The sequence below is a fragment of the Dunckerocampus dactyliophorus genome, chromosome 1, assembly GCF_027744805.1.
Source record: "Dunckerocampus dactyliophorus isolate RoL2022-P2 chromosome 1, RoL_Ddac_1.1, whole genome shotgun sequence".
Classification (NCBI taxonomy): domain Eukaryota; kingdom Metazoa; phylum Chordata; class Actinopteri; order Syngnathiformes; family Syngnathidae; genus Dunckerocampus; species Dunckerocampus dactyliophorus.
In genome coordinates this window covers 41,771,101-41,797,740 of record NC_072819.1, presented here as the reverse complement: position 1 = coordinate 41,797,740, position 26,640 = coordinate 41,771,101, and the positions used below count along the sequence as shown (strand labels likewise).

At 39.1% G+C, this 26,640-nt stretch overlaps 2 protein-coding genes across 4 annotated transcripts in view; both read right to left on the bottom strand.

Moving 5' to 3' along the window:
* Window positions 1–1,515: 1,515 nt before the first annotated feature.
* On the bottom strand, window positions 1,516–11,367 carry LOC129184586 (glycerol-3-phosphate dehydrogenase [NAD(+)], cytoplasmic). Of its 2 annotated transcripts, XM_054780672.1 has the most exons (8): window positions 11,185–11,347; window positions 8,946–9,123; window positions 8,520–8,660; window positions 7,246–7,384; window positions 6,441–6,553; window positions 5,307–5,543; window positions 5,119–5,225; window positions 1,516–3,444 (listed from the first exon to the last, which is right to left on the bottom strand). In XM_054780672.1, exons 1-8 carry the CDS (start codon window positions 11,226–11,228, stop codon window positions 3,348–3,350), a joined length of 1,056 nt encoding a protein of 351 aa, XP_054636647.1. In that variant the 5' UTR covers window positions 11,229–11,347; the 3' UTR covers window positions 1,516–3,347. The 2 variants fall into 2 exon arrangements, with proteins under 2 accessions (XP_054636647.1, XP_054636732.1); XM_054780757.1 differs by lacking the exon at window positions 8,946–9,123 and having other exon boundaries at window positions 11,185–11,367.
* Window positions 11,368–12,751: 1,384 nt separating this feature from the next.
* The window catches only part of LOC129184325 (acid-sensing ion channel 1-like), a 53,197-nt gene continuing 39,308 nt past the window's right edge, over window positions 12,752–26,640 (bottom strand). Inside the window, exons 3-10 of one of the 2 annotated variants that reach the window (XM_054780620.1) lie at window positions 21,713–21,863; window positions 21,465–21,592; window positions 21,049–21,199; window positions 19,729–19,785; window positions 18,455–18,608; window positions 18,291–18,382; window positions 18,134–18,213; window positions 12,752–18,048 (exon numbers count right to left, since the gene is read on the bottom strand). In XM_054780620.1, coding sequence (XP_054636595.1) covers window positions 17,929–18,048; window positions 18,134–18,213; window positions 18,291–18,382; window positions 18,455–18,608; window positions 19,729–19,785; window positions 21,049–21,199; window positions 21,465–21,592; window positions 21,713–21,863 — 933 coding nt within the window. In that variant the 3' untranslated portion in view covers window positions 12,752–17,928. Of the gene's footprint in view, window positions 18,049–18,133; window positions 18,214–18,290; window positions 18,383–18,454; window positions 18,609–19,728; window positions 19,786–21,048; window positions 21,200–21,464; window positions 21,593–21,712; window positions 21,864–26,640 lie in introns of those variants that run through there. The other variant, XM_054780629.1, reaches the window with a different exon arrangement.

The following is a 26,640-nucleotide window of genomic DNA, read 5'->3' as shown; positions in this document are numbered from 1 at the left end:
ACACTTTCAAACTGTAGCACAAATAAGGCTAGATCTAAGAGACATGTTTACAGATTGGAAATGTACAATCACAGAACAACAGCCTCAAGAACAGCTTCCCGGAGATCCATGATGAAGTCATAAATCTTCAGTAAAATAGAGCACTGCGCAAGGATACCAAGGCAGTACGAGATATCACGGTACTACACGATGATAATGCTGCCTTGCGTGCCGCTCTTGAGGATGAAAACCCCACGGAGGAAGATAGCACTACGCAATGCTCTGCTGCTCTTAAGGAAGTTAAAAACCCTATGGAAGAACACAGCATTATACAATGACAGCAAGGCTGTACAGGATGATGTCAAGGCACTATTGGAAGATAATGCTGCCTTGCGTGCTGCTCTCGAGGTTAAAAATCCTATGGAAGAAAATAGAGCATTATGCAATGATAGCAAGGTTCTACAGGATGATGTCAAGGCACTATTGGAAGATAATGCTGCCTTGCACACCACTATTGAGCAAGAGAAAAGCAAAGGAAAATCACTGAGAAAATGAAAAATATAATTAATGAGATGGATCAGAACGCAGAAATGTGATCCTCACAGGCTCGGAATTACACCCACGTCAAAAGTCAGGGCAGTCCAAAACAGAGGAGAACGAGATGAAATCCTTCAACAAAGCAACAAATTGCCAACTTCCTACAATCCAAGGAGGTGGATGTAGATAGACACCACTGATACTTGCATCCCACTGTACAGTACGACAGAACCAACACCAAACCAGTCCTTATTGTTAAAGTTCACCAATAGGGAATTCAAAACTGCACTGCTGAAATGGGGAAAGAAGCTGACAGGTACAAACATCTACACGAATGAGCATCTGACAAAATGCAACGCTGACGTCACCAGAAAGCACGGGGGTTGAGGTAGCAGAGGAAGATACAAAGCACCACAGCAAAAATCAACATCAAGCGAAATGGAGAACCAGCAGAGGCAAGAGTGCTTGTTGTCAAAGATAATATTAAAAGATCACATCACCATGACAACAAGGACAATGGAGGATACAACCCACAAAGAAAGAACCGTGTAGCTGGAAGGATTACATTCAGTAACGTTTGACATCAGTACCACGTTGCAAGGCCCTGCTCAACAAGAAGTACTGCAAACCATGTATCAACATTCAATGAAACTCAGTACAACACAAAAGACGGAAGGACAGGAAGACCTGGAAGTGGAAACCTTCAGCTATCCAGACCACAAAACGATTGGATCCGAGAACAGTATGCTGTAGATAGATCCTGACAAGGGAAAGGGAAAGTTTTTTTTCTGTTTAGAAACAACTGTTTTTATTGTATAGAAGAACAATGTAAATGGTGAATTAGTGCATGTTGAATGCAGGAAGTGAACAAATGTATTAGCAATTGATGGGAAACGGGGAGGGAGTAGGATTAAATAAACTTTGCTGTGGAATTGTGAATTGTAACATGAAGCATTTCAATGTAAATCTATGCATGTTCGAAATAAATTAAACCATAACCATGTTTAGATGGCAGTTTATTCACAGACAAATGCTGACATAATATTTCAACACACAAGCTGTTAGGCAAAGTCACATCAATAGTGGACGGACATTTCAGAAGTCTTTGGTTTGTACAAATAGATGCAATAGCCAAGACTTACTGTAGCAACCGTGCATACTAAGGCACTTGCATTTGTTAAAAACAGTGCGTGCATGCGTGAATATACAGTACAGACAGGAAATGATTTAAGACACTAAAAGCTTAGAAAGACATGAAGCTGGATATTACATTATGAGCAAATAACTTTGCTAATGGACAGGTGCCCACTGGACGGCAATGTTAGAATAGCCACATAATTCCTTCCACCACTGAAGGTCTAAAGGAGATAGGTCTTGCCTACCGTAAATTCCGGCGTATAAGACGTTATTTTTTTTTCTTAATCTTTGAACCCTGCGGCTTATATAGCGGTGCAGCTAAAATTCAAATCTCGTGACATCTCCTTTACTTAATAATAGTTATTAATATACTGTGCCGCTCGTGGGTCGGTGAGGAAACAATGGGTCTTTCTTTGGCAGGAGCCAATCATGAGCTATCAGTGCACTCACAACAAGCTTGCCAACCAACTGGAAATCGCAGGAGGTAATTATACATCCACCAGTATAAGAACAACTGACTCATGGTGTCATCTTTTAAAGAGCACTTTACTAAGACTAACAGCAACTTAATACTCAAGAGTTGTACTAGACAAATATACAAACATGTCCCAATAGGAGTTTAAAATGAAAAAAAAAAACCCAACATTTTAAAGTCTTCCCATAAGGCATTGTGTTTGAGCAACTCATTCATTGGGGTGCTGCAGTGCCGTCAGTTTTCCTCTGGGCTTTGGGCTCCAGGTCCTCTGTCTCTGTGGTGGACAGAGGCAGTATTGCAGCACTATCCATTTTCTATGTTTTCTATGCTCCTCCAATGAAATGGTTCTCTCAAATACAAAAAGCATTATGGAAAATCTGTAAAGTGTTGTTTTTTTCATATTAAACTCACATTGGTACGTTTCTATAATTTTGAGGGATAACATTTGAGTGTTCAGTTGCTGTGTGATGAGTTTCATGTTCGTAAGATGACACCATGAGTCAGACATATTGAGCAACGACCTCCTGCAATTTCCAATGGGTTGACTAGCTCACTGAGTTTTTTCATTTCTCATCATTGGCTCCTGTCAAAAAGCTGCCTGGTCCTTATGGACGTGTGCGTGCTGCAATATGTCATTTTATGACGTGGACACGTGCGGCTTATATACCAGTGCGGCTTATATATGAACAAATGTGGTTCTTCTAAATTTAGTGGGTGCGGCTTATACACCGGAATTTACGGTATATCAGCTGGCCCTTAAAATCAGAATGCATGTTATGATGCCCCATAAACAATGTTGTGAAGGGCAATCACAGCAAGACTAAAACAAGCCGAATGACTTTCCTGTCTCCGAGAGGTGGAACTTAATGACATCCAGTTAATCTGGAGGTCTAGAATAAAAATAAAAATGATGTAGCCATTTGCATTCAGATTTTCTTTTTTGGCTTCAACTCCCAGGCAATAAGACCCATCAAATCTGAATATGGGGAATAAACTATCCTTCAAGTTTTAGCATGATTGTTGAAATGAAAACACACTTTAATCCACTGTTAAGGACAAAGTGCCTGACTAAAAACACAAAGGTTGTGCAATGTCTCCGTGGAGTGCACACAAGGGTCACTCGCTATGTTTCATGACAGCCGTGGAGTGACTGGTCGGCAGATGACATAATGCAGTAACTTTCTCCATGTAGAAGGCACTTGGTTGGCTTTTTTGCATTTTACATGTGCTCTGGATGGTTCTGCAAGCAGCTGATAAACCCTGTGACTGGATGGCCCTGGTAGCAAATCTGATACACGGCATTGAACAGTGGGAACCTGGGGGAATAAGCAGTTTGTAGTGAGTTTTACATGAGATGGACTGATGCCATTTCAGGGTTCCAGACCGACATTTGTTTTACTAGGAGCACAGCGGCCCCTCACTTAAAATTTTAGGGGCGTAAGCAGAAAATTTAGGGGCACACACCGAAATCGATTTGCAACTTAAATATTCACATTTCCTCTCATTTTCACTGTATTACTGATAAATACTTTTAGCAACTGTCTTCTATCACCACCCTGTTTCTGTGGCGTCATATACTGTACATTAGAACTCCAATACCGCTCTCTTTTCACACATAAGCCAACCACACACATCGGCCCGCCTTTTTCCCTCTTCAGTGTTGGTCTCCTTTCTTTTTTTTTTGGGAGTTAATGTCAGTTGGCAAACTAGCTCATTTGTACGTTACTGTCAACTACTGGGCTGAAGCGTGGAGCAGATGTTTGTCAGCAACAAAAAATAGTCAATAATAAAATAAACTTGGCATATTAACTAGTAGGGTTGCCAACTTCTGCAAAAAGAAATAAGGAACACTTTGTAGGCAGGGCCAACCAAGCCTCCCTTTTTTTTTGCCTCTACAGTATGGACGAAACAAATTTTGTAGCATTTGTCCCGGACCTGACTTTAATTTGATGCCCGTTTTAGAGTAATACCAATACATGGTTAAATAATATATTTTTCAGTTCAAAATAAGAACATAATCAAAAAATTTAAATATTTTTCTTACAGAAATCTGTAATGTGATAAACAGTGCTCAAACATAACACAACAATACTAAGAGTTGAAGCAAATATTCTTTGGTGAGCTGCTCAAAATCAGCTGGCAAGCTACTGGTAGCCTACTAGCTACCTGATGGAGACCCATCAGGTGATGGCGTCACTATCTTAACGCTGGACACACTATGTGTTTACGTTAAACAACTTAGACACACAACTAGTTTTGAAAACAAGACAAAAGTATTATAATCGTAACTAGAGATCAAGGTTATTAGTTATTAGTTCGCTGACGAAGCTCTTCGGATGAGGAGCGAAACGTCCGACACCTTCTTCACAGAAGTACAGATGATGTCTCAGGAAGCCTTTCCCTCGATAGAGATCAAGGTTGTTAAGGGACTCTTGAAAAAGGAAGTTAGTATGTACCTCATGAACGTGATAGCCACTTGTAGCTTTCCAAAAACGAGCTCTGGACGAACCGCATTGTTTGTGTGTTTTAAAGACAGAATGTCACTGTAGTAAAAAAAAATAAAATAAAATAAGTGTCACACTGGAGTCCATAGACCAGAGGCTAGGCGGATAACTCTAGCTAGCTAGCTGCTGCCAGAGAGACAAGAGTGAGAGCCAGGCAAAATGTGTAAACAAAGATGGCAGAAAAGTCAAACTCCAATGAGATTGAAAGGTGAGCGATCACACATGCTGATATTGCAAGGCATTGACTGGTGTCAATTGACTCCGCATTTTACAGACTATTAATTCTCACGCTAATAAGAGACAAACTGTGTCCTTTGTTAACTCAATATGGGGAGTGTACTTTTTTCTGGTTGCACATGCACGAGTAGATGAGAAATTTACTTGCAATGTCTCAAATTTTAGTCGCAAAATGCGCCGATTTAGTCGCGGTCTGGAGCCCTGCATTTGGTTCCCCGGAGTCGTGTTGCACATTGAGGCTTGACTTACTTGTCAACTAAGTCTTTGTGCTTGAGGATAAGATAGACCTCAGCAGCAGTCGCTGGTCCTTGCAGCTTCTGACCATTCAGCATCTCTTTCTCCAGCTCCTCAATGGACTGCCCGAGAGAGGAAACACAATGAGACCTTCACAGAACTGCAAGATGCAAACAAACTTGAAGATTAGTACTCCTGCTCACCTTTCCCGTCTTCACAAAAGCTTCGGCTACTTTGCGATTTCGACCACCGTAGCATGTTGTGATGAGATCAGCGACGCCGCAGCTTTCCAGGAAGGTTGCAGAGGACACGGGACCCGCTGTGCAGAAAATGCGAGCAAACGCAATCATCTCCATCAAACCTAACCGGATTACTGCTGCTTTTGTGTTGTCACCGAAACCCAGACCATCACAGAAACCTGCCCCGACAGCAACAATGTTCTAAGGCACATGGAGAGAAGAAAAGTTGCGATACAGATTTTCACTTTAATGAAATGCAGTTTCTCATCAATTTTGCAAAAGACACAAGAACCCAAAGTCTTATCACTCGATATGTCTGTTAATATCAGTTGATATTGGCATAAAAATGAGATATCTGATCATATCGGGATCTGCTTTTCTGTAGATGTTGATATCAATGCACGAGTGAGACTTCATCAAACTCAGTATGTCCACGGTGTGGAATTACTTCCAAGTTTCACCGTCAGATTGTAAATATGCAATTTGCAATGACTGAAAAGTGCTGATTATGCAAGGCGTGAGTACGGAGTCGTCCTTCAATATTTCTAATCTAATATCACACCTCAGGAAGAATCACACGGATTAACACGCAGTTCTGTGCAGCAAAATAAGCAACGGTAGTCGGCCCTGGGAAAAAAAAAAAACAAAACTACCCAGCTGTAGCCAGTTTATAATTTCACTGATTGTATTCGTCGAGAGTTTCATACTTTGCGCTGTACTTTGTTCTTATACAGATATTTGTGCCACATAAAAGTATGACGCTTTTCAAACTGTATCATGCTCTTGATAGTACTTGTAGGAGGACATGTTGACTATTGGTCATGACTTTTTAATGACTCAAATAAATATGGCACTTTTCTATAACTGGCATTGCGTATTACAGCATTTGTTACATTTGTTTGTTTTATTTTGTGTTTATTTGCAAAATGCATCCAAGACAAATACTGTGTTACAGTTTGAGAGAAGAGCTGCTACCAATATCGGGATCCGTAATGAAGTGCTGGACAATATCGGCATATCAGATATTGGCAAGAAAACCAGTCGAGCGTCTCTTCTTATCACAGACAACATCATCATTTGTTTACCTTGGAAACTCACCTTTAAAGCACCACAGATTTCCACCACATCGTGCTCCTCCACTACAGTAACACGGAAATTGTTGGTCTGCATGAGTTCCTTTAGAAGAGCCCCGTGGTTTTTATTCTTACACCCTGAAAGACAGAAATCCAACCAATATTTTAAGACAGGCAATCAGCGACTTTGTAGAAATTCATCTCGAGAACTTTGAATCTGAAAATGAGCTATTGTGTGGTTTTACGTCATACAATTAGCTGTCTTATGTTCAATGTTTCGTACACTACAGGAATGTAAAAGCAGCTCTTTGGTATTTACACAAAAACTAAAAGGAGGCAAAATGATTTAATTCACCCCATCCTGAGGAAGCAAGACACTTCATAAGAACCTCAACTAGCGAGAACACTTGCTTTGTATGTTCAAAAGACTAACTTGGAAGAGCATGAATTGCTGTTGTTGTTATTTTGTTTTTTTCCCTAAAGAGAGACAAACCCAGACTGCAAATTTAAATAAATTACAGAGATGGCTGCTGTCTAGAAGTTGTTGCATAATCCCGTTGAAGACGCAGGAAAACAAGCAAAGACAACCTTCATGGAGGTGGTAAGACTGAGTGATCCCTAAAATACGATTAAAAATCACTCCCAGTGTAATAAAAGAATTTTCTAATACACTTTCATATCACATTTCATAAAAATAATCGTAAACTTGATTCAATTAGACTACAAGAGTGTGACTGTTGAGGTGTAATGGTGCATTTGTTCAATGCTGATAGGCACAACAGATTATTTCGTAGCCCAAGTCAAAGTCAAGGCAATAAATGAAGACTAACCAATGGTGGTCTCGCAAAACTTTTCATCAGCAACTTCATTGGCGATGTTGGCCCCCATCAGCACACTCATAGCAATGCCAAGCTTCTCCTGGATCACATCAGAGATGAGTTTGAGTCCATCGGGTCCCTCGTCAACTCCCTGTGGAAGACGCATTGAAAAAAGTTGATGGAGAAAGTATGAATATTCAGATGAAACTACAATGCAAGTAATCCCTTGTTTATCGCGGCTAGTGAATTCCCGTGAATTAGGATTCCTTTATAAATGGAATATTTTCGTAGTTATGGCATTAAAATCCTGTTCACGGTCTTCTAAATACATCTTTTAACATTATTAGAGCCATCTAGACATGAAATAACACCCATATAATCACCTTTACATTGGTATTACCCAATATAGTAGATAGAATCAGAGAAAATAAGCCATTTAACACAGTTTACCTTGACGGGGAGCAAAATCCATGGACAGGAAGTGATGTTGGGGGCAACTAACGTTTATTTTAATATTCGATTATTAACATAATTAATAAATATCATAAAATAATCAGTCGATTATTTTTTCTGAATAATCGGATTTAAAAAAAAAACACTTAATTTCCGTCTCTTTATTCAGAAATAGAATATTTGAACTGACAGAGCGAATAAGTGCACAAACACCAGATTTCCGCTTGAATATTCTGTTAAAATAATGTTAAATAATTAAAAAAAAGATCAAAATATTTGTCAAATAGCTTCAGTAAAACAACTGTACACAAAAATACAATCAAGACAATTTTCGCAGTCGATTAATCTGAAGCTTGTTTCAGTTAATGTAGTAATCCGTCGGTTAGGCTATAGATGGACAAAATTACCGTAATATGAAGCAAAAATGCCCATCACTGTTTTCCAAAGTGAAAGCTGATGTGTGTGAATATCTTGTTTTGGCTAAAACACAAAGATAATAAATTGGATTTCATGGATGACTGAGGACATTCAAAAATATTCACATTTGAGAGGCTGAAATCAAATTTTAAAAAACTATTAATCGATAACCAAAATAGTTGTCGATTAATTGGGTAATTTTGCCGGCGTTTATCCGTTTTATCTAAGCAATGGTGACTGCATGTGTTTCCTTGGAGGTAATCATGGTTACCAGAAGAGCACACTTTTTTGCTGGCGTTTGTCTGTCTTCAAAATAGCTTTTGGGGGTGATCGGGATTTTGAAGAAACGCAATAGAGTGAGGGAGCAATGACCGAACCGCGATATAGCGAGGGACGACTGTGCTGCAAAGTCCAACCTTGATAAGGGAAATCCCCAGCGCATCGTTCTTTATTTTCCCCTTCATGGTGTCACACACTTTGCCAATAAACTGGTGTGGGATGACAAACACCAGAATGTCTGCATCACTGGATGCCTCCACCAGGTCTGGTACAGCCAGCTGAGGACAAACAATGACATCCAATAAAGGAGAAGGTAGAAAGTGTGATGCTTTAACGTCGGACATGGAGCAATGTGCTTTGAGAATACACAGAGACAAACAACGATTGCACAGAGTGATAAGATCTTCACATAAAACGACAAAAAGCAGGTACAAGGAATGTTTGTAGAACGCAAAAGGCTCAAGAAAACAAGCATCCATGCACTAGCAGAAAGAGCAAAGCAACATAGTTCGAGTCTGAACTCAACTCTTCAGGTAAGGTATGAGAAACCAACTTGGTCTTACCACATTTGCTGGTAGCTTGTGTCCGGGAAGGTACTTGACATTCTCATGGTCAGTGTTGATTATTTCAGTCAGTTTGCGCCCATTCACAGTCTCCTCAAACACCCACATTTTTACTGTGTTGTCAAATTTGGGATTCTGAGCGGCATTGGCACCCACTATCTTGGCAATGGCAGAGCCCCTGTGTTGTTCATAGTTTTAAGTTAGTGTTTAGCCAAAACGATATGCTAAAGTCACACTTGGGGTAAAAGATGAGAGAAACCCCATTTTGTTTGAAGTGCTGAAATGTGATATACAGTACAGTCGATCCTCCTGAGACCCAGAAAAATCAGTTTTTATAATAATAATAATTTTCTGAGCTGAAAAATGTGTTTTATGCAATGTGCTTTGCAGTGGACAATGGTATTGCCAACTGATTCATTCTTTCATCCATTATCATGTCCTGCTGGTTTATCTTTAATCAAGAAAAAAGGTTAATGTAGAACACTTTATAACGCTATTTGCCTACATTTTTAGATTCAGTTTTTACAGTTATGAAGTTATATTCATTGATAATAATACATTAATAATATTCATTGAACATGAAAAAATACATTGAAAACAGTCGTTTGAACTTGAACTTTTCTTGCATTTTGTAAATTTCACGCCACTCTTTTTTGTCACATTATGAATGAATGAATGAAGCAGTTTTTCCTCTCGTTCACACACACATGCATTTTCTGCATCTCGATGCATTTGTCGCATGAACCATCTTCATCATTTTATCTGAAAAAGTAGTAGTCAAGAGGTTTGGACTCCAGTCACGCAACTTGGACTTGACAGTCTCGTCAAAAGACTTGCAACTTGACTCGGACTTTAACGTCAATGACACGGACTTTAGTCTGATGATTTGAAAATACTCCAGATTTTCAGCGAATGTGTCGAGTATTCCAAGTATTCAACTAGCATGATCGAAGACAACATATTTTCTCTTTGCATCGACCTCATTGAATGCATCTATTAACGTCCAATCAGGTTTAAGAACAAACATGTGGGTTGTGTAAATCCAAAATGCTGTGTCAGCACTCTTTTTCTGCGACTAAGTCTTGTCACCCTGGTCGTATTTTATTGAAAAAAATAAATAAAACAATTCAAAATGCATCCATTGTATTTGTCTAATTAAATTTAAATTGCATTTTACTTGGGAGACACTAAACTGCTTATGATTTGTAAGGACTGAAAAATGTCAAACCTATGACTTCCAACTTAGATCGATCTGTCTTGTCTTGACTTGAATTTGCACATCCTTACTTGAGACTTGAGAGGTCAAAAATGCACTTCTGGGTCTCAGGAGGATGTCGTAGGTGATGCACGACCCTTTATATACGATACAATACATACAAGTATAGTGAGGAATTGTACTGAGTAACACAATTAAGCTGTAATCGGCCTGTAACCGAATTTGCAAAAAAAAAAACTATTTTCAAGTGCGTGGGTTTTCTCCAGGTACTCCGGTTTCCTCCCACATTCCAAAAACATGCATGTTAGGTTAATTGGCGACTCTAAATTGTCTGTAGGTATGAATGTGAGTGTGAATGGTTGTCTATATGTGCCCTGCGATTGGCTGGCGACCAGTCAGCTGGGATAAGCTCCAGCATGCCCCCGCGACCCTAAAGAGGAGAAGTGGTGTAGAAAATGGATGGATGGAAATATTCACACGGAATGGTTTATATTAATAAATTACACGGACAGTTGTCCTAAATGTGCCTTTTAATTTGAAAAACGGATGTCGTTATGTATGAGAACACGTTCTTCCCGTCCAGTACCCTAATAATAGCGAGTAGTTCCCCGCAATTTGTGTGCATTTTTTTTATAATTACGCAATAGCTGTAAGAAGACGTAGTGACATCGTGCAGCGTGTCAACTCAAGTGCCATCAAATTCTGAAACACTACGCAAAGTAATTTAAAAAGACGACATTAAGCCACCAAAAGCAAGTAACGGTAGTGTGAACCGTACTCAGCCTTGGGGTACAATATAGCGAAAAAACAATGGCTTAGTGGCTTAATGGACAAGTTATATGGTGAAGGTTGCCCAGCAAAACAAAAGCAACAAACATCGCGCTGAGAAAACTGGCTGGTTAGCTAGCCGTTTTCCCGGCGATGCTAAGATGGCTAGCCAAAATAGCAATGTACCACACATGATTAGCCCTATTCAACAGCTCATCTCTCGCTACTCGTTTTAGCATCAGCGCCACTACTTGCCAATTTCCAGATCCAATAATGCACACTTTCTTCGCAGCTGCCATCGTGAGGAGGCAAATCGATGAGTGAGTGAACTTGCAGTGAGGTTATGCAACGCTCCAGCAGCTGCATGCCAAGCAACCCTTTCGTGTTATTGGCCTGCATGATGGGAGACTCCGGCCCGCCCATTGCAGTCGTAACCAACTCTGGTTACTCATTCATCTAGCTGACATGAGGTTAGTGGGCTTAAAGTTACTGGGACAAATGTCTCCTGCATATCAACTGACATGAAGCAGAGGACTACTTCTGTCATTTTATTACGGTGTGCTTTCTGACTAGTTCATCTAATTCCAGATGTAAAGCATTCACATCATAAAATCGGCACACGTTTACTTGCTGCTTTCATGTAGTCCAGGGGTGCTCACACGTTTTCAGCCTGCCAGCTACTTTGAAAATGACCAAGCCCCACGTACCTCCTACTATAAAAATAGAAAATAAATACATTTACTATATTTATAAAAAAAATATGTAAAAAAAAAAATATGTACGTTATACATGTATATCAGGGGTGCACGCACTTTTTCAGCATGCAAGTTTCAAGTCGAAAGATCGACCTTCTTTCTATAAAACATACAACATATAAATATAATCTAACCGGTAAACTATGAAATACTATTGTAAATATTAATGATTACAGTTTCACATTCACATTTTCAAAATAAACAGATAATCAGAGTAGCTGATATCATAATTATATTCAACATGGCAATAAAGGTAATTACACATAATTCCACAGTTGTGTACATAACCTGAGTACCGCTAACATGTCCGTCAAAGTAGTTACGTAACATTCATTAGACACACAGTTCATGTTTTATGTCCAGTTAGCATGTGCTATCAAACATTACAGATATAGAAGAAATGAAAATGATTATGCAGAAGACAATGCAGCCGAAGCCAAGTCAACATATTAAAAAGGTTTCAGCAATGGACACATTTTCCTATTCATCATGAAATAATAGTTTAAGAAACAGAAGTGTAAAAAACACACATTTGCATAGTAGAGTTCATGACGCGAAGCAAAGCCATCAACAGTTGACTTTTTTTCTACGTAACCGGCCACTATAAGTGAAAGGATAACTTTTGTTTTAGACATAAGCATCTTAGCGCTCAGTTAGTTTATCCGTAATCAGAATAATAACGATGAAAGTTGCGTCTCCGTGTGTAGCTTGAAACACCACGGGGGAGCAAGAGCGAATCAGGAGGGTAGCTTAATGTCAGCCGACTGATGTCATATGACATCTACAAAGTGACGTTTACGCGATCGACCCATACTACCTTGGCGATCTACCGGCGGTAGTTCGCGATCGCAACAAAGTTATCAACACAATATAACATGACTCACTGTGTCATCTTACGACGCTAAAATCATCACACAGCAACGTAACACTCAAACGGTAGATAAGAAATATACAAGTACCAATACAAGTTTAGAATAAAAAAACAAAACTATATTAAGTTAAACTCATATTGGTACTTGTCATCTTTATTTCTTACTTACCTTTGAGTGTTAAGTTGCTGTGTGATAATTTTTGCATTCTTTGTAAGACGACACCGTGAGTCAGGCTGTTATGCTGAGTAATGGCCTCCTGTGATTTCCGATGGGCTGACTCACTGACTTGCGAGCGGCACAGTATTTAAATGATTATGAGAGCAGGGTTCAATGTTTAAGAAAGAAGTAGCGGCTTATACACCGGAAATTACGGTATATCAATTTCATACATTTTTCGACAATGGTTTGATAAGTTATTCAAAAAAAGGGGATCAGAATATTTATCCAGTCACTTGATAAAGTGCTTCACAGTTGACTGTGCATTACTTTCTGTTGCATAAAACAAACTCAAAATAACATACAACCAACACAGTAGAAAGCACCACACATAACTCACGGGTGGCAGACATTCATTTGGTCTGCAAGACTCCAATAAAAGAGGACCTTGTTGTGTAAGACTCGGAACAGACGAGACTCATGAAGGAACTGTTTTGTACACATTCAGCACTCTGCTGTTCTGTGGTTTAAAGAGAAAACAGTTTAGTTCAAGAAAAAGTAGTCTTATGACTTTTGAGTGTCTCTTAAACTTAATACAGTATGAAAAGCATATACGACCTGATCAAAATCTTAAGACCAATTGCTCAAATTTGCATTTTGCACATTTGGATCTGAATGAGGTTTTAAGTGGAGCTACAATATGCAAAAACAAGAAGGGGGAGTGAGACAAAAAACATTTTGAACTTTTAATTTAAACAAAAAAAGCCCAAAACTGAAATAGGCTGTTTATCAGCTGATCAAAAGTTTAAGATCATAGGCTATAAAAGCCAAAATCTGCTCAAAATGTTCATTTTCTGTCAGGCATTCACACTGTCATGCCCTCCTGATGGCTAAAGCTAAGAAGCTTTCTCTTTTTGAACGTGGTCGGATTGCCGAGCTGCATAAGCAAGGCCTTTCGCAGCGTGCCATTGTTGCTGAGGTTGGGAGCAGTAAGACAGTCATTCTACATTTTTTAAAAGATCCTGAGCATTATGGAACAAAAAAGTCAAGTGGTAGACCCCAAAAAAATCACACCTGCGCTGAGCCGGAGGATCTGATTGGCTGTCCATCAAGACACAGGGCGGTCTTCCACCCACATTAAGGCCCTTCCTGCTGCCAACTGCAGCGCAATAACCATCAGACTGCATCTGCGGGAAAAGGGTTTAAAAAACGCATTCAAAGACCTCGTCTCCTTCAACGGCACAAAACTGCCCGTTTAGACTTTGCCAGGGAGCATCAAACATGGGACATTGAAAGGTGGAAAAAAGTTTTATTCTCTGATGAGAAAAAATGTAACCTTGACGGTCCCGATGGCTTCCAACGATACTGACAAGGAGATCCCACCACCCACGGTGGAGCTACTCTTTACTGAGTCCTACTGAGAACATTTTTTGTTCTGGTTTGGAGAATTTTTTGTTATTTTTTTGAGCAATGATCTTAAACTTTTGATCAGCTGATAAACAGCCTATTTCAGTTGAATTGTTGTTTTAAAAAAATGACTTTTTCAAAGTGCTTTTTGTCTCACTCCCCCGTCTTGCTTTTGCATATTGTAGCTCCACTTAAAACCTCATTAAGATCCAAATTTTCAAAATGCAAATTCTAGCAATTTTTCAACTGGTCTTAAGTTTTTGATCAGGTCTGTATTTGAACAGGCAACAGATTTGATCACATTTGCGCTCTCATTCAATTTGATGTTGAATGTCAGACCAGTAATTCACACGATGGCGCCATTCTAGGATAGTAATGCATCTGGAGAGCTGCATTAGTCTGAATACTTGTATAAACAGGACCGCTATTAAACTCAGGAAAGGCAAACATCTGTCTGCTCTCAATATTTTTTGCAACAGAGCAGAGGAAGTGAGGCAGGCAAGCAGGATTATGGACATCAGGAACTGTACTATATCAGCCTCAGAAGCTCCTAGCCTGCTTTTTATGTCCAGAGATTCAATAAACATCCAAGATTTTGGTAACCACACACACAAACAAGGAAACGTATGTGATGAGTTGAGAAGTTCAGGCTGTGTCCCGATGCCTGATGAATCGACTGTTCCATGAATACCAAAAAAAGCTTAATAATGACATTAAAAACCCAAAGTCTTTAATGAGGGTTAGTTTTGAATTGGGTCAAAAGCTGCCCAGCAAACAGGAAGCAATACGTGAAGCTTTGAGAATACACATCTGCACGTTTAAATATTGTGTGCGGAGTACCCCAGGGGTCAACACTGGGACCAAAACTGTCCAACTTATATATTAATGGCATCTGAAAAGTGACAAAAGACCTAAAGCTAGTATTATTTACACACAATACTACTGCTTTTTGTTCTGGGGAAGGCACACAAGAGCTAATTAAAAAAGTCTCAGTGGAAATGACTATACTAAAAAGATGGTTTGATAAAAATAGATTATCCTTGAACCTATGCAATGCTATTTGACAATAGCAGAAAGCATACGCATGCACAAATACAAATTGAAGGTGTGGACATTGAAAGGGTGAACGAAAATACATTTCTGAGGATCATAATAGATGAAAATATGAAATCTCACATTAAAAATATACAACATAAAGTGGCGAGAAATACCTCAATTTTGAATAAAGCAAAAGTTGTCCCTGACCAAAAATCACTCCATACTCTTTTATTGCTGTCTGGTATTACCATATCCAACTTATTGTGTGGAGATATGGCGTAAAACTATAAAAACAAACTTCACTCGCTAAATGTACTAAAAAGATCAGTGAGGATAATCCATAATGTCGCGCATAGAGAACACACAAATACTCTATTTCTAAAATCACAAATATTAAAATTAGCTGATCTAGTACATTTTTAAACAGCTAAAATTATGCACAAAGCAATCAATAACCTGCTACCCAAAAATGTCATACAGTGCTTTCCAACAAGAGAGGAGAAATATGATCTCAGGGAAAAACTAAACTTAAAACACTTATACGCACTAAAACCCTAAAAACCCACACAGCATTTCAGTATGTGGAATGAAATTATGGAACGGATTGAGGAAGGAACTCAAACAAAGCACCAAGATGAGCGATTTCAAGAAACAATACAGCAGTTGACGTTTGCAAAATACAAGGAAGAAGAGTCTTGAACCACTGTGTACAAAATGCGACTGTATGTCTAACCACTACAACATTCATTACTCTTCATTCTTGTGAGTTCATTGTCAATACTCACCCATTATTCCAGCTGCGTTCTGTTATGTCCATTTATACTGATTATTATTTATTATTATTGACATATGAATTACTGCGATTGGCTGGCGACCAGTCCAAAGCGTACCCCGCCTCTTGCCCGAAGTCAGCTGGGATGGGCTCGAGCATAGAAAATGGATGGATGGTTATATTTATGGTGAAAAAACCTTGACGTTGTTACATTACCTTGTTATTTTCCAATGTATTAACTGGTAAAGACCACATTTGGAATACAGGAAGTGAATAAATGTGTTGCAATTCATGTGAAACGGACGGGGGGTAGGATTAAATAAGCTTTGCTTCTTCCTACTCCTTTTGGACATGTGGAACTACGAATTGTACTATGGGATGTATTCCACTGTAATTTGTATGCATGTTCAAATAAAATTCAACCGTTTACCAAAGTTCAGTTAAGTTAGAATTTGAACTTGAATGGAACTCTTTCAAGCCCATAATCTTTTCATTTCCACTACAAAAGATTTGTCTCCCAAATGTGATTTTTGTCGAGTTTCGTCGAAAAACAGTATCACCTACTTTTCTTTGTGTTTTCGAAACATGTTTTTAAACCGTTTGGAGGACACCAGTGATGTGTATAATATCATGCAGTAGACACTGCATGATGTAATCTACTATAATTTTTAAATTTACTTGAGACACTGTAAGGAGTTCTGATTATAGCCACAAAAACAGAATTAAAATTGATTAATACTCATTTTGTTTACTGATGCCATCATACAGAAAACAGTCCCACAGCAAGTCTAGTACAGCAGTATAGAATGATACTATGCTAAGAAATACTATTACTATCCACAGCAACGGCAGTATTTATATTTTAATGTCATCTGATGATATAGTTGTTCCTGTTTTTTTTTCTTAAAGCTTAGCATTGAGCTCAATGAGCATGAGTGAGACTATATACACAATATACTGTATATAACAGAATGTTACAACACAAACCACTGAGACAAACTTTCAGATAGGCACTGCTGAAAACAACTTGTAGGTCTCAACTCTTCAGCCTTTGGCACTATCAGTGCACTGTACAACCTTGTTGTTGTTGCACACCCCCACCCACCCACACATAAAAATAAGCCGATGCCATCAGTATACAAACGCTATACACAGTATATGCAGCTTAAATATTCATCCATGAATCACATTTTACATTGTTGCACAGTGCTACATGCAACATCAGCCCTAGAAGAGGAGACATTCAACGATTGAATGGGATAAACGATGAATGCCATTTCGTAAAACTGTGTTTTGTCTTGCCGGGGAAATAAAATCATTAGTTTTTTTCACAAGACAATTGTAAACAGAAAGGGAAAATAGCATGTATTGGTATTTAATACAGACATTTTGAACTGCCTTTGGATGAATATCAGTCTCAACAATAACATCAGAGCTTTTTCTACTCTTTGAGTTATCAAAAGTTCTCCTTGTAAATGTCTACAATGCTGCTCTGCATATGTAAGGTGAGCCGTAATGTCAGGTTTTCTTTTCAATACATATTTGCCAGTTTTGCTCTGTTCAAAAAGTCACTTTTCAGTCGACCTGCGCGATGAGGTAGAACAATATATTGTCAAGATGTTGCCAGTCAACAAGGAAAGACTCTACATTTTTTTTTTGTCTTGGATGGCATGAAAATACAAATGATAATTTGTTGAAAACTGACATGCAAGTCACCATTTATACACAAAAGCAAAACATCAAAATCATCTTATGCTGATTTAGTGAACACACCAGAACTTCAATTGACGTCATATGCATCTTTATGATATTTGTTGCTACTGTATTTATCAAAGAGCTGTGTACAGATTGCCGTACGGTGCTTGAGAGTCATAACAACAATGTTAACCACTCCATTCCATCCATCCAAGTTTCAGCCACAAGTTCAGGCACAGTTCAGACACTTTGTCTGTTGGCATACAGAACTGAACAAAGTCCATGGAACCTTTCTGAGACCCTCCTAATGAAAGTTACTGACGTGACACTTGACATCATCAAGGCTCAGCACAGTACCCTGATCATTGTTGTTGTTGTGTTTGAGCTTCTTATCAGAGCAGCGGCACAGCTTGTACTTTATCACCTAAGGGGATAAAAAAGACTGAATAATTAATAACTAAGCAACAATGGGTTGACTTAACTACAGTACTCCACCAATGTCGTCTCACCTCATAAAGATAATCAAATAGCTCCAGAATGGTGAGTATGCTCGCACCAATAAAAAGTCCCATTTGACCACCAATATCACCTGGAATCAAGGCACAAAGGATAATGAACCAAGGTATATAACCTTGTTAAAGTCTGTATTACAATATAATTCTGCACCTAAAAGTCCTGCCACTTCATATGCCTTCTTTTGTTCAATAGTTTCATAGTTGAGAGCCTCAAAAAAGATGTCCAATACCAGGATGTTTTCCCTGCAGTGCCAAGGAATCGGTGACATGAATTATACAATTATTTGTATTTCTTAAATTGTAGTCCATACTTACTTAATGTACTGCTCAGATTTGTTGTATTTCTTTGCAAGATATTTAGCGGAGGCCTTGCTGGGGATTTTCACAAAGGACAGCTCTTTGCTGTATCTGGTCATGTTGCACGGTGTCTCGCACACACAGAAATCATTGTCTTTCTGCACCAGGAAATCTGCAGGGCAAAACGTCATTCAAATCAGTCTGCTTGGGATCAGAGATTTATTTTACAACACTATCCTGGTCACATCATGCATTACAGTACAGTAAGATGCAGTCCAGTAATCCCTTGTTTATTGCGGTTAATTGGTTACAGACCTGACCATAATTTCTGCGAAGTAGGATTCCTTATTTATAAATTGAATATTTTTGTCGTTAGAGCATAGAAACCCTGTTTACGACCCTCTAAATATGGTTTTTAACATTATTATAGCCCTCTAGACAAGAAATAACACCCCATAGTGACATTTAAACTCATATTACCCAATATAGTAGATATAATCAGAGAAAATAAGCCATTTAAGACAGAAATAAGACTTGTGTGTGTTGCAATAAATGTGTTCTGGATGTGTGAAGGATGGGAACTGACATTGAGGGTTCAGAGTTGAGTTTTATCTAGGTTTGCAACAGTAGCCTGTGTTATTATTGTGATTATTATTTATGATCATTATGTAATCATAAATAATAATAATAAATAATAATAATTCAAACCTGCAATAAAATCCTGTTGTTGCCGTGATCAAGTTTGATGCTGGTGTGCCTCACCAAACGTTACAGGAACATTACTGACAACTAGTGACCAGTGTAGAATACTACACAGCATCACGTTTTCGAATGCCTCTTCTGAATGCCTTCTATTTGTGTTTTAGTTCATTTAACAATAATAACAATAATAATAATAATGGATTAGATTTTATAGCGTATTTCAAGGTACCCAAAGCGCTTCACTATGAAGTGAACTCAATATTCATTCACTCCTCAGTCACACACTGGTGATGGTAATCTACATCTGTAGGCAGAGCTGCCCCGGGGTAGTCTGACAGAAACGTTATTTAGCCATTTTTGTGCTTGAAAATGCTTAATTTAGGCAAAAAATAAGTACAATTTGATTAAATATGCACATTGTATGACTAATAATACGCCATGTTCATCCACCAAACAGCATGATTTATTAATATATTTTGGAAAAACCATGATAGAGTGAAGGTGCGAAATTTGAACCACGATGTGGCAAGGGACGACTGTATTTGCTCTTTAAAGTTTCAGACCAGAGTTGAACAACGCCTCTTTCTTACCAAGCGCAGGATCAGCACATTCTTTGTACAGCTCAGGGGTGCAATAGGGTGCGTCGCCTGCAAAGCAACACACATTAGGTCTCATAGTAAATGCATACGACCAGTAGTGCTCAGTATCAGTGGTTTAGGTGCAGTGATCTAGTCCTCTATTGTGTTTGTGGGTACTACGGCTCTGACAGTCCAAAAAGGTGTAGTGGAAAAAATGGTTGGCTATTGCTATTTTTCAGTGCTATGATTGAGATGTAAGTCGTTTGTATCTAAAATAACAGCTACTGTACGTCACTCTGACTGTACACAGAACACATTGAGGATATATACAATACAATATATATATATATATATATATATACTGTATATACTTCCATGACGGAGCGCCGCGGCCATCTTGTTTACGTATGTGTTCCACAGCGGAAGAAGATGTGAGTGTCTTCATCACATTCACATGAACACACAGGAGACAGTGTGCAGGGATACGGCAGGAGACAGATATAACGCCGAGCGTTCTGTGACGTTAGAGTTTTTGAGAAGGCATTTTTATGATGCAAATGTTTTAATCTTTTGAACGCATTTTGTTTTTAGAAGCCAAACTCTTTACTTAATTGTCCCCAGCAACTAAGAATCACAGCAATCACAGAAATCTGACCAGAGGTGGACTTAGTAGACCAAGTGGGGGGTAAGTCGCTGTTATTGGACTACAATGCCAATGGGGATGTCATCCAACTTCATGTCAAAACATCCGAACTATCCCTTTAAAACTCCTCAAAACCTGCAGTGAGGTGAACACACGTTAATATATAATGGTGAGTCGTTTTTACAGCAGGCAAACAGTGTGGATTATGTAGATGCAGCTTGGAGAAAAGCCTTCTCTGACAGCTAGCCGGGACAACCCAGCGGCCTGCAGAGCATGGGAGCCTCCTACTACTGCTAGCCGAGTCCTCTTTTAAGCTATGTACTGTTCAGTGGCTCTAAAAATAAAACTGCAATACAACTTAAACAGGAGGAGTATGCCAGACTCACCTGTTGTACAGCAGATCTGTTCTGGCAAAATAAACACACTGTTCACCTGTACTGCATGACTAAGCTGCCAAACAGTACAGGCAAACAAAAAAGTTAAAAGAACAAACGTGACATACTTCCTCAGTGTAGGGATAGTCTGCATATGCATTCTTACCCCACCTGCACTCAACTCCTTAAACGTTTCTTTTTGTGCAATATTAAAAATGTATGGGCGTACGCCTGTAACCAGGAAACGTCGCAGCACGGAACATCATAACACGAGGACGACCTGTACTGATAGATGGGGTGTCAGTGTTTTCCTACCGGGCATGTGCACCATTCGGCAGTTACAGTTGTCCACCAGATAGCGTGTTTCACAGTCAATGCGACAGGCTGTGATGCTGTAAGTATCGAAGAAGTCGGAGTCCATGGGTGTCACCTTGCACTCTCCCCAAGGTGGGGGTAGATATATAAGCTGTAATATGAAATACAAATGTGATAGTTATTGTATGCGAGGCATTTTTTAGAAATGGCAAGAACCGTAAAAATCAAACAAAAGAGCAAAAAAGACAGAAATAATATACAGTAAAAACACTGGTGCATTTGATGCAGCCCTGTGTGTCTTTTAATAAGGTTAATAATGATCAACACAGCCATTAGGGCTCAGGAAGCTGTGAAAGACTGAGTCATATACACAAGAAGCTTGCAGATTTTAATGACATTAAAAGAAAGGTTTGTACCCTCTGTTCTTGGCAAGAGACAAAGGTCTGAAACCCAGGAGCCACTCCGAACCCGAGCTGATCAATGAAAGAAGGTTCATCTTGGCTGTGAATCTGCACTTTGATCCCAGCTTCAAGAGATGTCTCATCTGATGAGTGAAGAAAAGTGTGATGTGAGTGCAACCCACTCTGATAAGTTCTACCGCTGCCACACATCTGAGCAAGGAGCAGACACACCTATTAATTTGGTGAGTGTCGTTCCCTCTCACCTGTTTCTCCCCAGACAGGCAGGTACTCATCTTGCTGAATGTCCAGCATGAGTTCAAGTCCGTTTCCCATTCCTCCCTTGGTGGTTATGAGAGGAGGGCGATCATTACTACCAGCGTTGAAGGTGTAACACTTCCCGTAGCGAGTGAAAACCTGAAAGAAACCAGATACTTTTCTTAAACATTTGAACTCCTCACTTGATTGCGGTGAGCTTTAAAAGGCTTCTTAAAAAACCTTTCCACTGGGGGTCAGTGTTTGTCTCCATTTATGTGTGATCATGTAGAAGCAGAAGGGAGAAAAAACAATGGAGACTAGGGCAGACGAGGAGAAAAATAAAAGACCCAATTTTCTACTCTTGGCTTTGGGTGACAGCGCTATCTCAGAAAGATTCTGGCAACTGGCAGGCTGATGATTTAACATCTTCTTATGGCCGTTACGTTGAATCTCATGTTACCATGGAGACCAAGCATGCTGGGTTTGAAGATTGCTGCCTAAATGTGTCAGGAAAGCTACTATACAGATGTTTGATGGAAGCAGTGTGTGGTATTAACAAAAGACACGTGCAACATGACTCAGTGGCAGTAGGTGAATGCTAGTAGACAAACAATGTGCCAGGATTGATCTTCTTTTTGGCAAAGAGTTCATCTTCGATTGGAGCTGTTAGAGTTGCATGCAGAGAACGAGCGAGTGTGGGAGTTCAGTAATACAAAGTCAGGCAGACAGGGTGAGTTGGGTGGGGAGAAGCGTGGAGTCCTATGGAACACAACTTGTGCTTCGAGAGAACAAACCAAAAATGCAGTTTAAAATAAAGAAGCATTGAATTACAGAGAAATTGATTCATTTGAGCAAAAGGGAGATTGAAGGCACAAATAATCCAGTTGTTAATTGAGCCCACATATTGTATTTGATTGGCAGTCTGCAAACTACCAGTGGAATCTTTTACTCTTTACTCCATTTAAGTTAAGGTGACCATGATGACTGAAAACCAGGACACTCGACCCAACATTGAGATATTCAAATGATACTTGAAGTTTACTCAAAGATGCCTTATAATTTCAATACATTTAAAATATGCCTCCTCTGTATGGATAGACAATTGTTATACTACAAAATACTATCTATAACCATAGACACAAATTCAGATTCCCAGAGGTTACACAGCATTTTTTATTATGCCTAAAATAATATCTCGAGATAAGTTTCAGTGTTGCAAAAATTACCGCCAATTCCGGTGTGTAAGGCGCACCCACTAAATTTAGAGGAATAAACAGATTTGTACATATATCAGCCATACGTCCACGTCATAAAATGGCATATTGTAGCACACAAGTCCATGAGAACCAGGGAGTTCTTTATTTGAGCCAATCATGAGCTAAGAAACAACTCACGACAAGCTTGTCAACCCATTGGAAATTGCAGGAGGTCATTACTAAGTCGAACAGTCTGACTCACGGTGTCAATACTAAACTCATCATACAGCAACTTGACACTCAAAAGGTATTCCCAATGAATATACAGTACAAACATGTATTAATACAACTTTAAAATAAAAAAAACAACTATTTTAAAGTTTTCTCGTAATGGACTGTCTGAGCAAAATATTTAATTGGTGGACAAGCGGCTTAGAAAATGAATGGATGGCGCTCCAATGCTGCTTCTGTCCACCAGAGGGAGCAAGAGGAGCCCAGAGCTGTGACGGAGGCTGACATCATTGCAGTGCTTCAGCAGGCACCAATCAATGCTTTGCTTGGACGTAATGCATTATGGGAAAACTTTAAAAGAGATGTTGTTGTTCATTTTAAACTCGCATTGGCACATGTTTGTATATTTCCTAGGCATACCTTTTCAGTGTTAAGTTGCTGTGTGATGAGTTTCGTGTTCTTTGTAAGATGACAACATGAGTCAGACTGTTATATTGTAACCGTTATATATACTGACCTTCTGCGATTTCCAATGTGGTTGACAAGCTCGTTTTGAGAGCACTGATAGCTCGTAATTAGCTCCCACCAAAGAAAGAGCTACAATTTCCTCACTGACCCACATGCGGCATAGTATTTAAAACATTTTTAGTAGTTCTGAAGTAAAGGAAATGTCACAGGATTAGAATTTAGCCATTAATTAGCTGCGCTGCTGTATAAGCCGCAGGGTTCAAAGTTTTAAAAAAAAAAGCAGCGGCTTATATGGCAGAAAATACAGTATTTTAAAATTTCTGGAATTAAATAGTGATAGACATTACAGTATGTGTCTTCTGTGTTGGAAAATTGGCCTGTAAGAAAATAACAGTTCTCTTTTCAAGACTTACTGGACAAATTAACTAAAAAATATGAAATAATAGTAGCTATATTAGCAAGTCCAGCTTTAACAAAAATAGCTCTCACAAACCTCTCAGTGTAATTATGTAAATGATAAAGGCATCACTTCAACAAACCAAAAATATCTACTGTATATGTTTAGTTTGTGAAACAATGAAAACCATCACGTTATCCATCACAGTATCATCACGTTCTAAAAAAAAAAGAAACCAAAGAAAAACAAAAACAAGACGTACGGGACAGCACGTGGAGGCAGGACGTGTTCCTGAGAAAACCCAATTTCCTTCTCAATCAATTTGTCACACGTGCAATAATGTATAGTGATCTGGAAATAAAATGTGAAGATGGGTTGACTGGTAGAGATAACATACTAATTTAACCTTTCACCTCTACTAAATTGAACATTATGTGCTATTTTGATATTTTGTGTGCTTTGCAGACCACTAAATGCACTAAAACTCGAAACTTACCAATTTGACCTTTAACCTCAGATATCACAGCCATCATGTTTGCTTTGGCATATCACATCAAATCATGCATGTTTGGAAAAAAAAGTGTTCTATTGTGACATGCTGCTCTGCAGGAACAAGTGGATGCGTATACTTTAGGTTAACTACCTGCTGTTTTTACAGTCTGCTGTTGGTGGCACAATGCTTCACATGCTGCAGCCCTTGTGTACCATGATATGAACTAATCCACTGCCAGAAGGGCTTCGTCTCATTGGGAAAATATATGCTACATACAGTTGCTGCACGTATAGTTTCTCATAAATAAGTCAGGCAGTGCATGGATGCAAAGTGAATGTGCATGACAAGTGCATGGTGTTCAGCAGCATGGTGATTGATCACAGAGAAGGCACATCATGTCTTGTAATCGTAATGTTGTGACAGAGATGGTACGTGTGGAAAAAGCATCCAATATGTCCCGTATATTGCAGAGTCTGCACATCTTGTATACTGCAAGTGCTTGTTAAGCTGAATGAATAAATCACAAAGCGCGTGTGCATCACACATGCATGTGCATGCATACTGTATGAATCTCATGCTGGAAGTGTTAAAACAAAGATTGGCATCGTATTAACCAGAGCTTCGAAATAGTAAAAGCTTAAGGTTCACTTGACTTCTACTTGCTCATCACACTCCACCAAAAGGTACCTTCAATCCTTTTTTACACAATATTCAAGGCACAACACGTTGACACAACTCAGCCGAGTTCTGTGATCAATAAAGCCGTCACTCACAAGCAGTTTTCCTGATGTTTAAAAGCACTCAGCATAGCACTGTTGCCATTAAACATAATGCACATAAATATGCAGGTCTTATTCCAGATGCACATTAGAATTTTTAAATCACAAATCCCTACACTTCTCCATCCATTTAGTGAGGTCTTTCTCCAGCTGCTAAGAGGTCTCTGTGGGGTAACTTCAATCCATTAGTACTGTTGTTTTTATGGAAATGCTTCCACATTCTTTGAAGGCACTTTGGAAAGTGGAGCTACTTTTGCCTTTCTTTATTGTGGTACTTTAACAGGTAACACGGGGTGAAGGATTACTGTTTACACTATAACAGGGAGTAGAGAGCAGCCCTATGGTACATTTCTTGTAGTTGTATAATTGTACCGTGTCATTGACTTCAACTGGATATGACCATTTTGCACAGTACTGGGTAGGGATGAGCGAGTACACCACTATCTGTATCTGTATCTGTATCTGCATCTGCATCTGTTCACCCATCTAAATTATCCATATCCTATCTGTACTCGGAGTGGGCGGGGCATAGACCAGAGGTGGGCGTGATTTAACCCAAAATGGGTGGGGCTTAAATTGGAACATTATTTTAAGTCTGAAATTGACTTGGATTGATCAGAAGTTGCTATATTTATTGTTTATTATTCAGCTAGATGTGTACTGTATGTGTGTAAGTGATCTGTAAGACTTTATTATTTAATTATTTTATTAATAATCTGAGTGAAGTTGGTGATTCATACATCCATTGATGGCAAAGAGGGAAATAATCTGTCATCCTACTTCACTGTATTTTTCTCAAAAGCACCGTGCTCAGTACTACAAGCAAAGCAAGCAGACTATAAGCAAGCAGACGGAAAAAAAAAATGGGCAGCTACTGACGCACGAGCCATACGAGCCTGCACAGCGCTGTCTTGTCAAATGCACCGTGTACTTTACGAAACAAGTTACCAAGTAACTTTAGATACAAACCGAAATAGAGGCGACCTGAGGAAAACCTAATAAAGTGGAGGCAGTGGGCAACGCCACACGAACCGTTTTCAACTTGCCAAATGCACCGTGTACGTGAATGAGTGGCTTTTTCTGATCTTATTGGAGATGTTTGGAGACAGACATGAAAGCACGTATCGCTCTTCTCAACGTGTAGTGGGCCCCACCCTTGTCTAAAAGAACTTACAGGTGGCTTTGTCTTGTTTGTGACTTTTTAAAAAAAAGACAAAAAGAAGTTTATTCGTATTTGTAAACATATTTGTTTCGCTTGTCAATGTTTTTAGTTACGTTTTGTCTCTCCCGCAATATTATTCCTCTCTCCTACGGCGCCCATTACAATTACATGCACATGCATCATGGCCAATTATGCAAATTAACCAAGTGT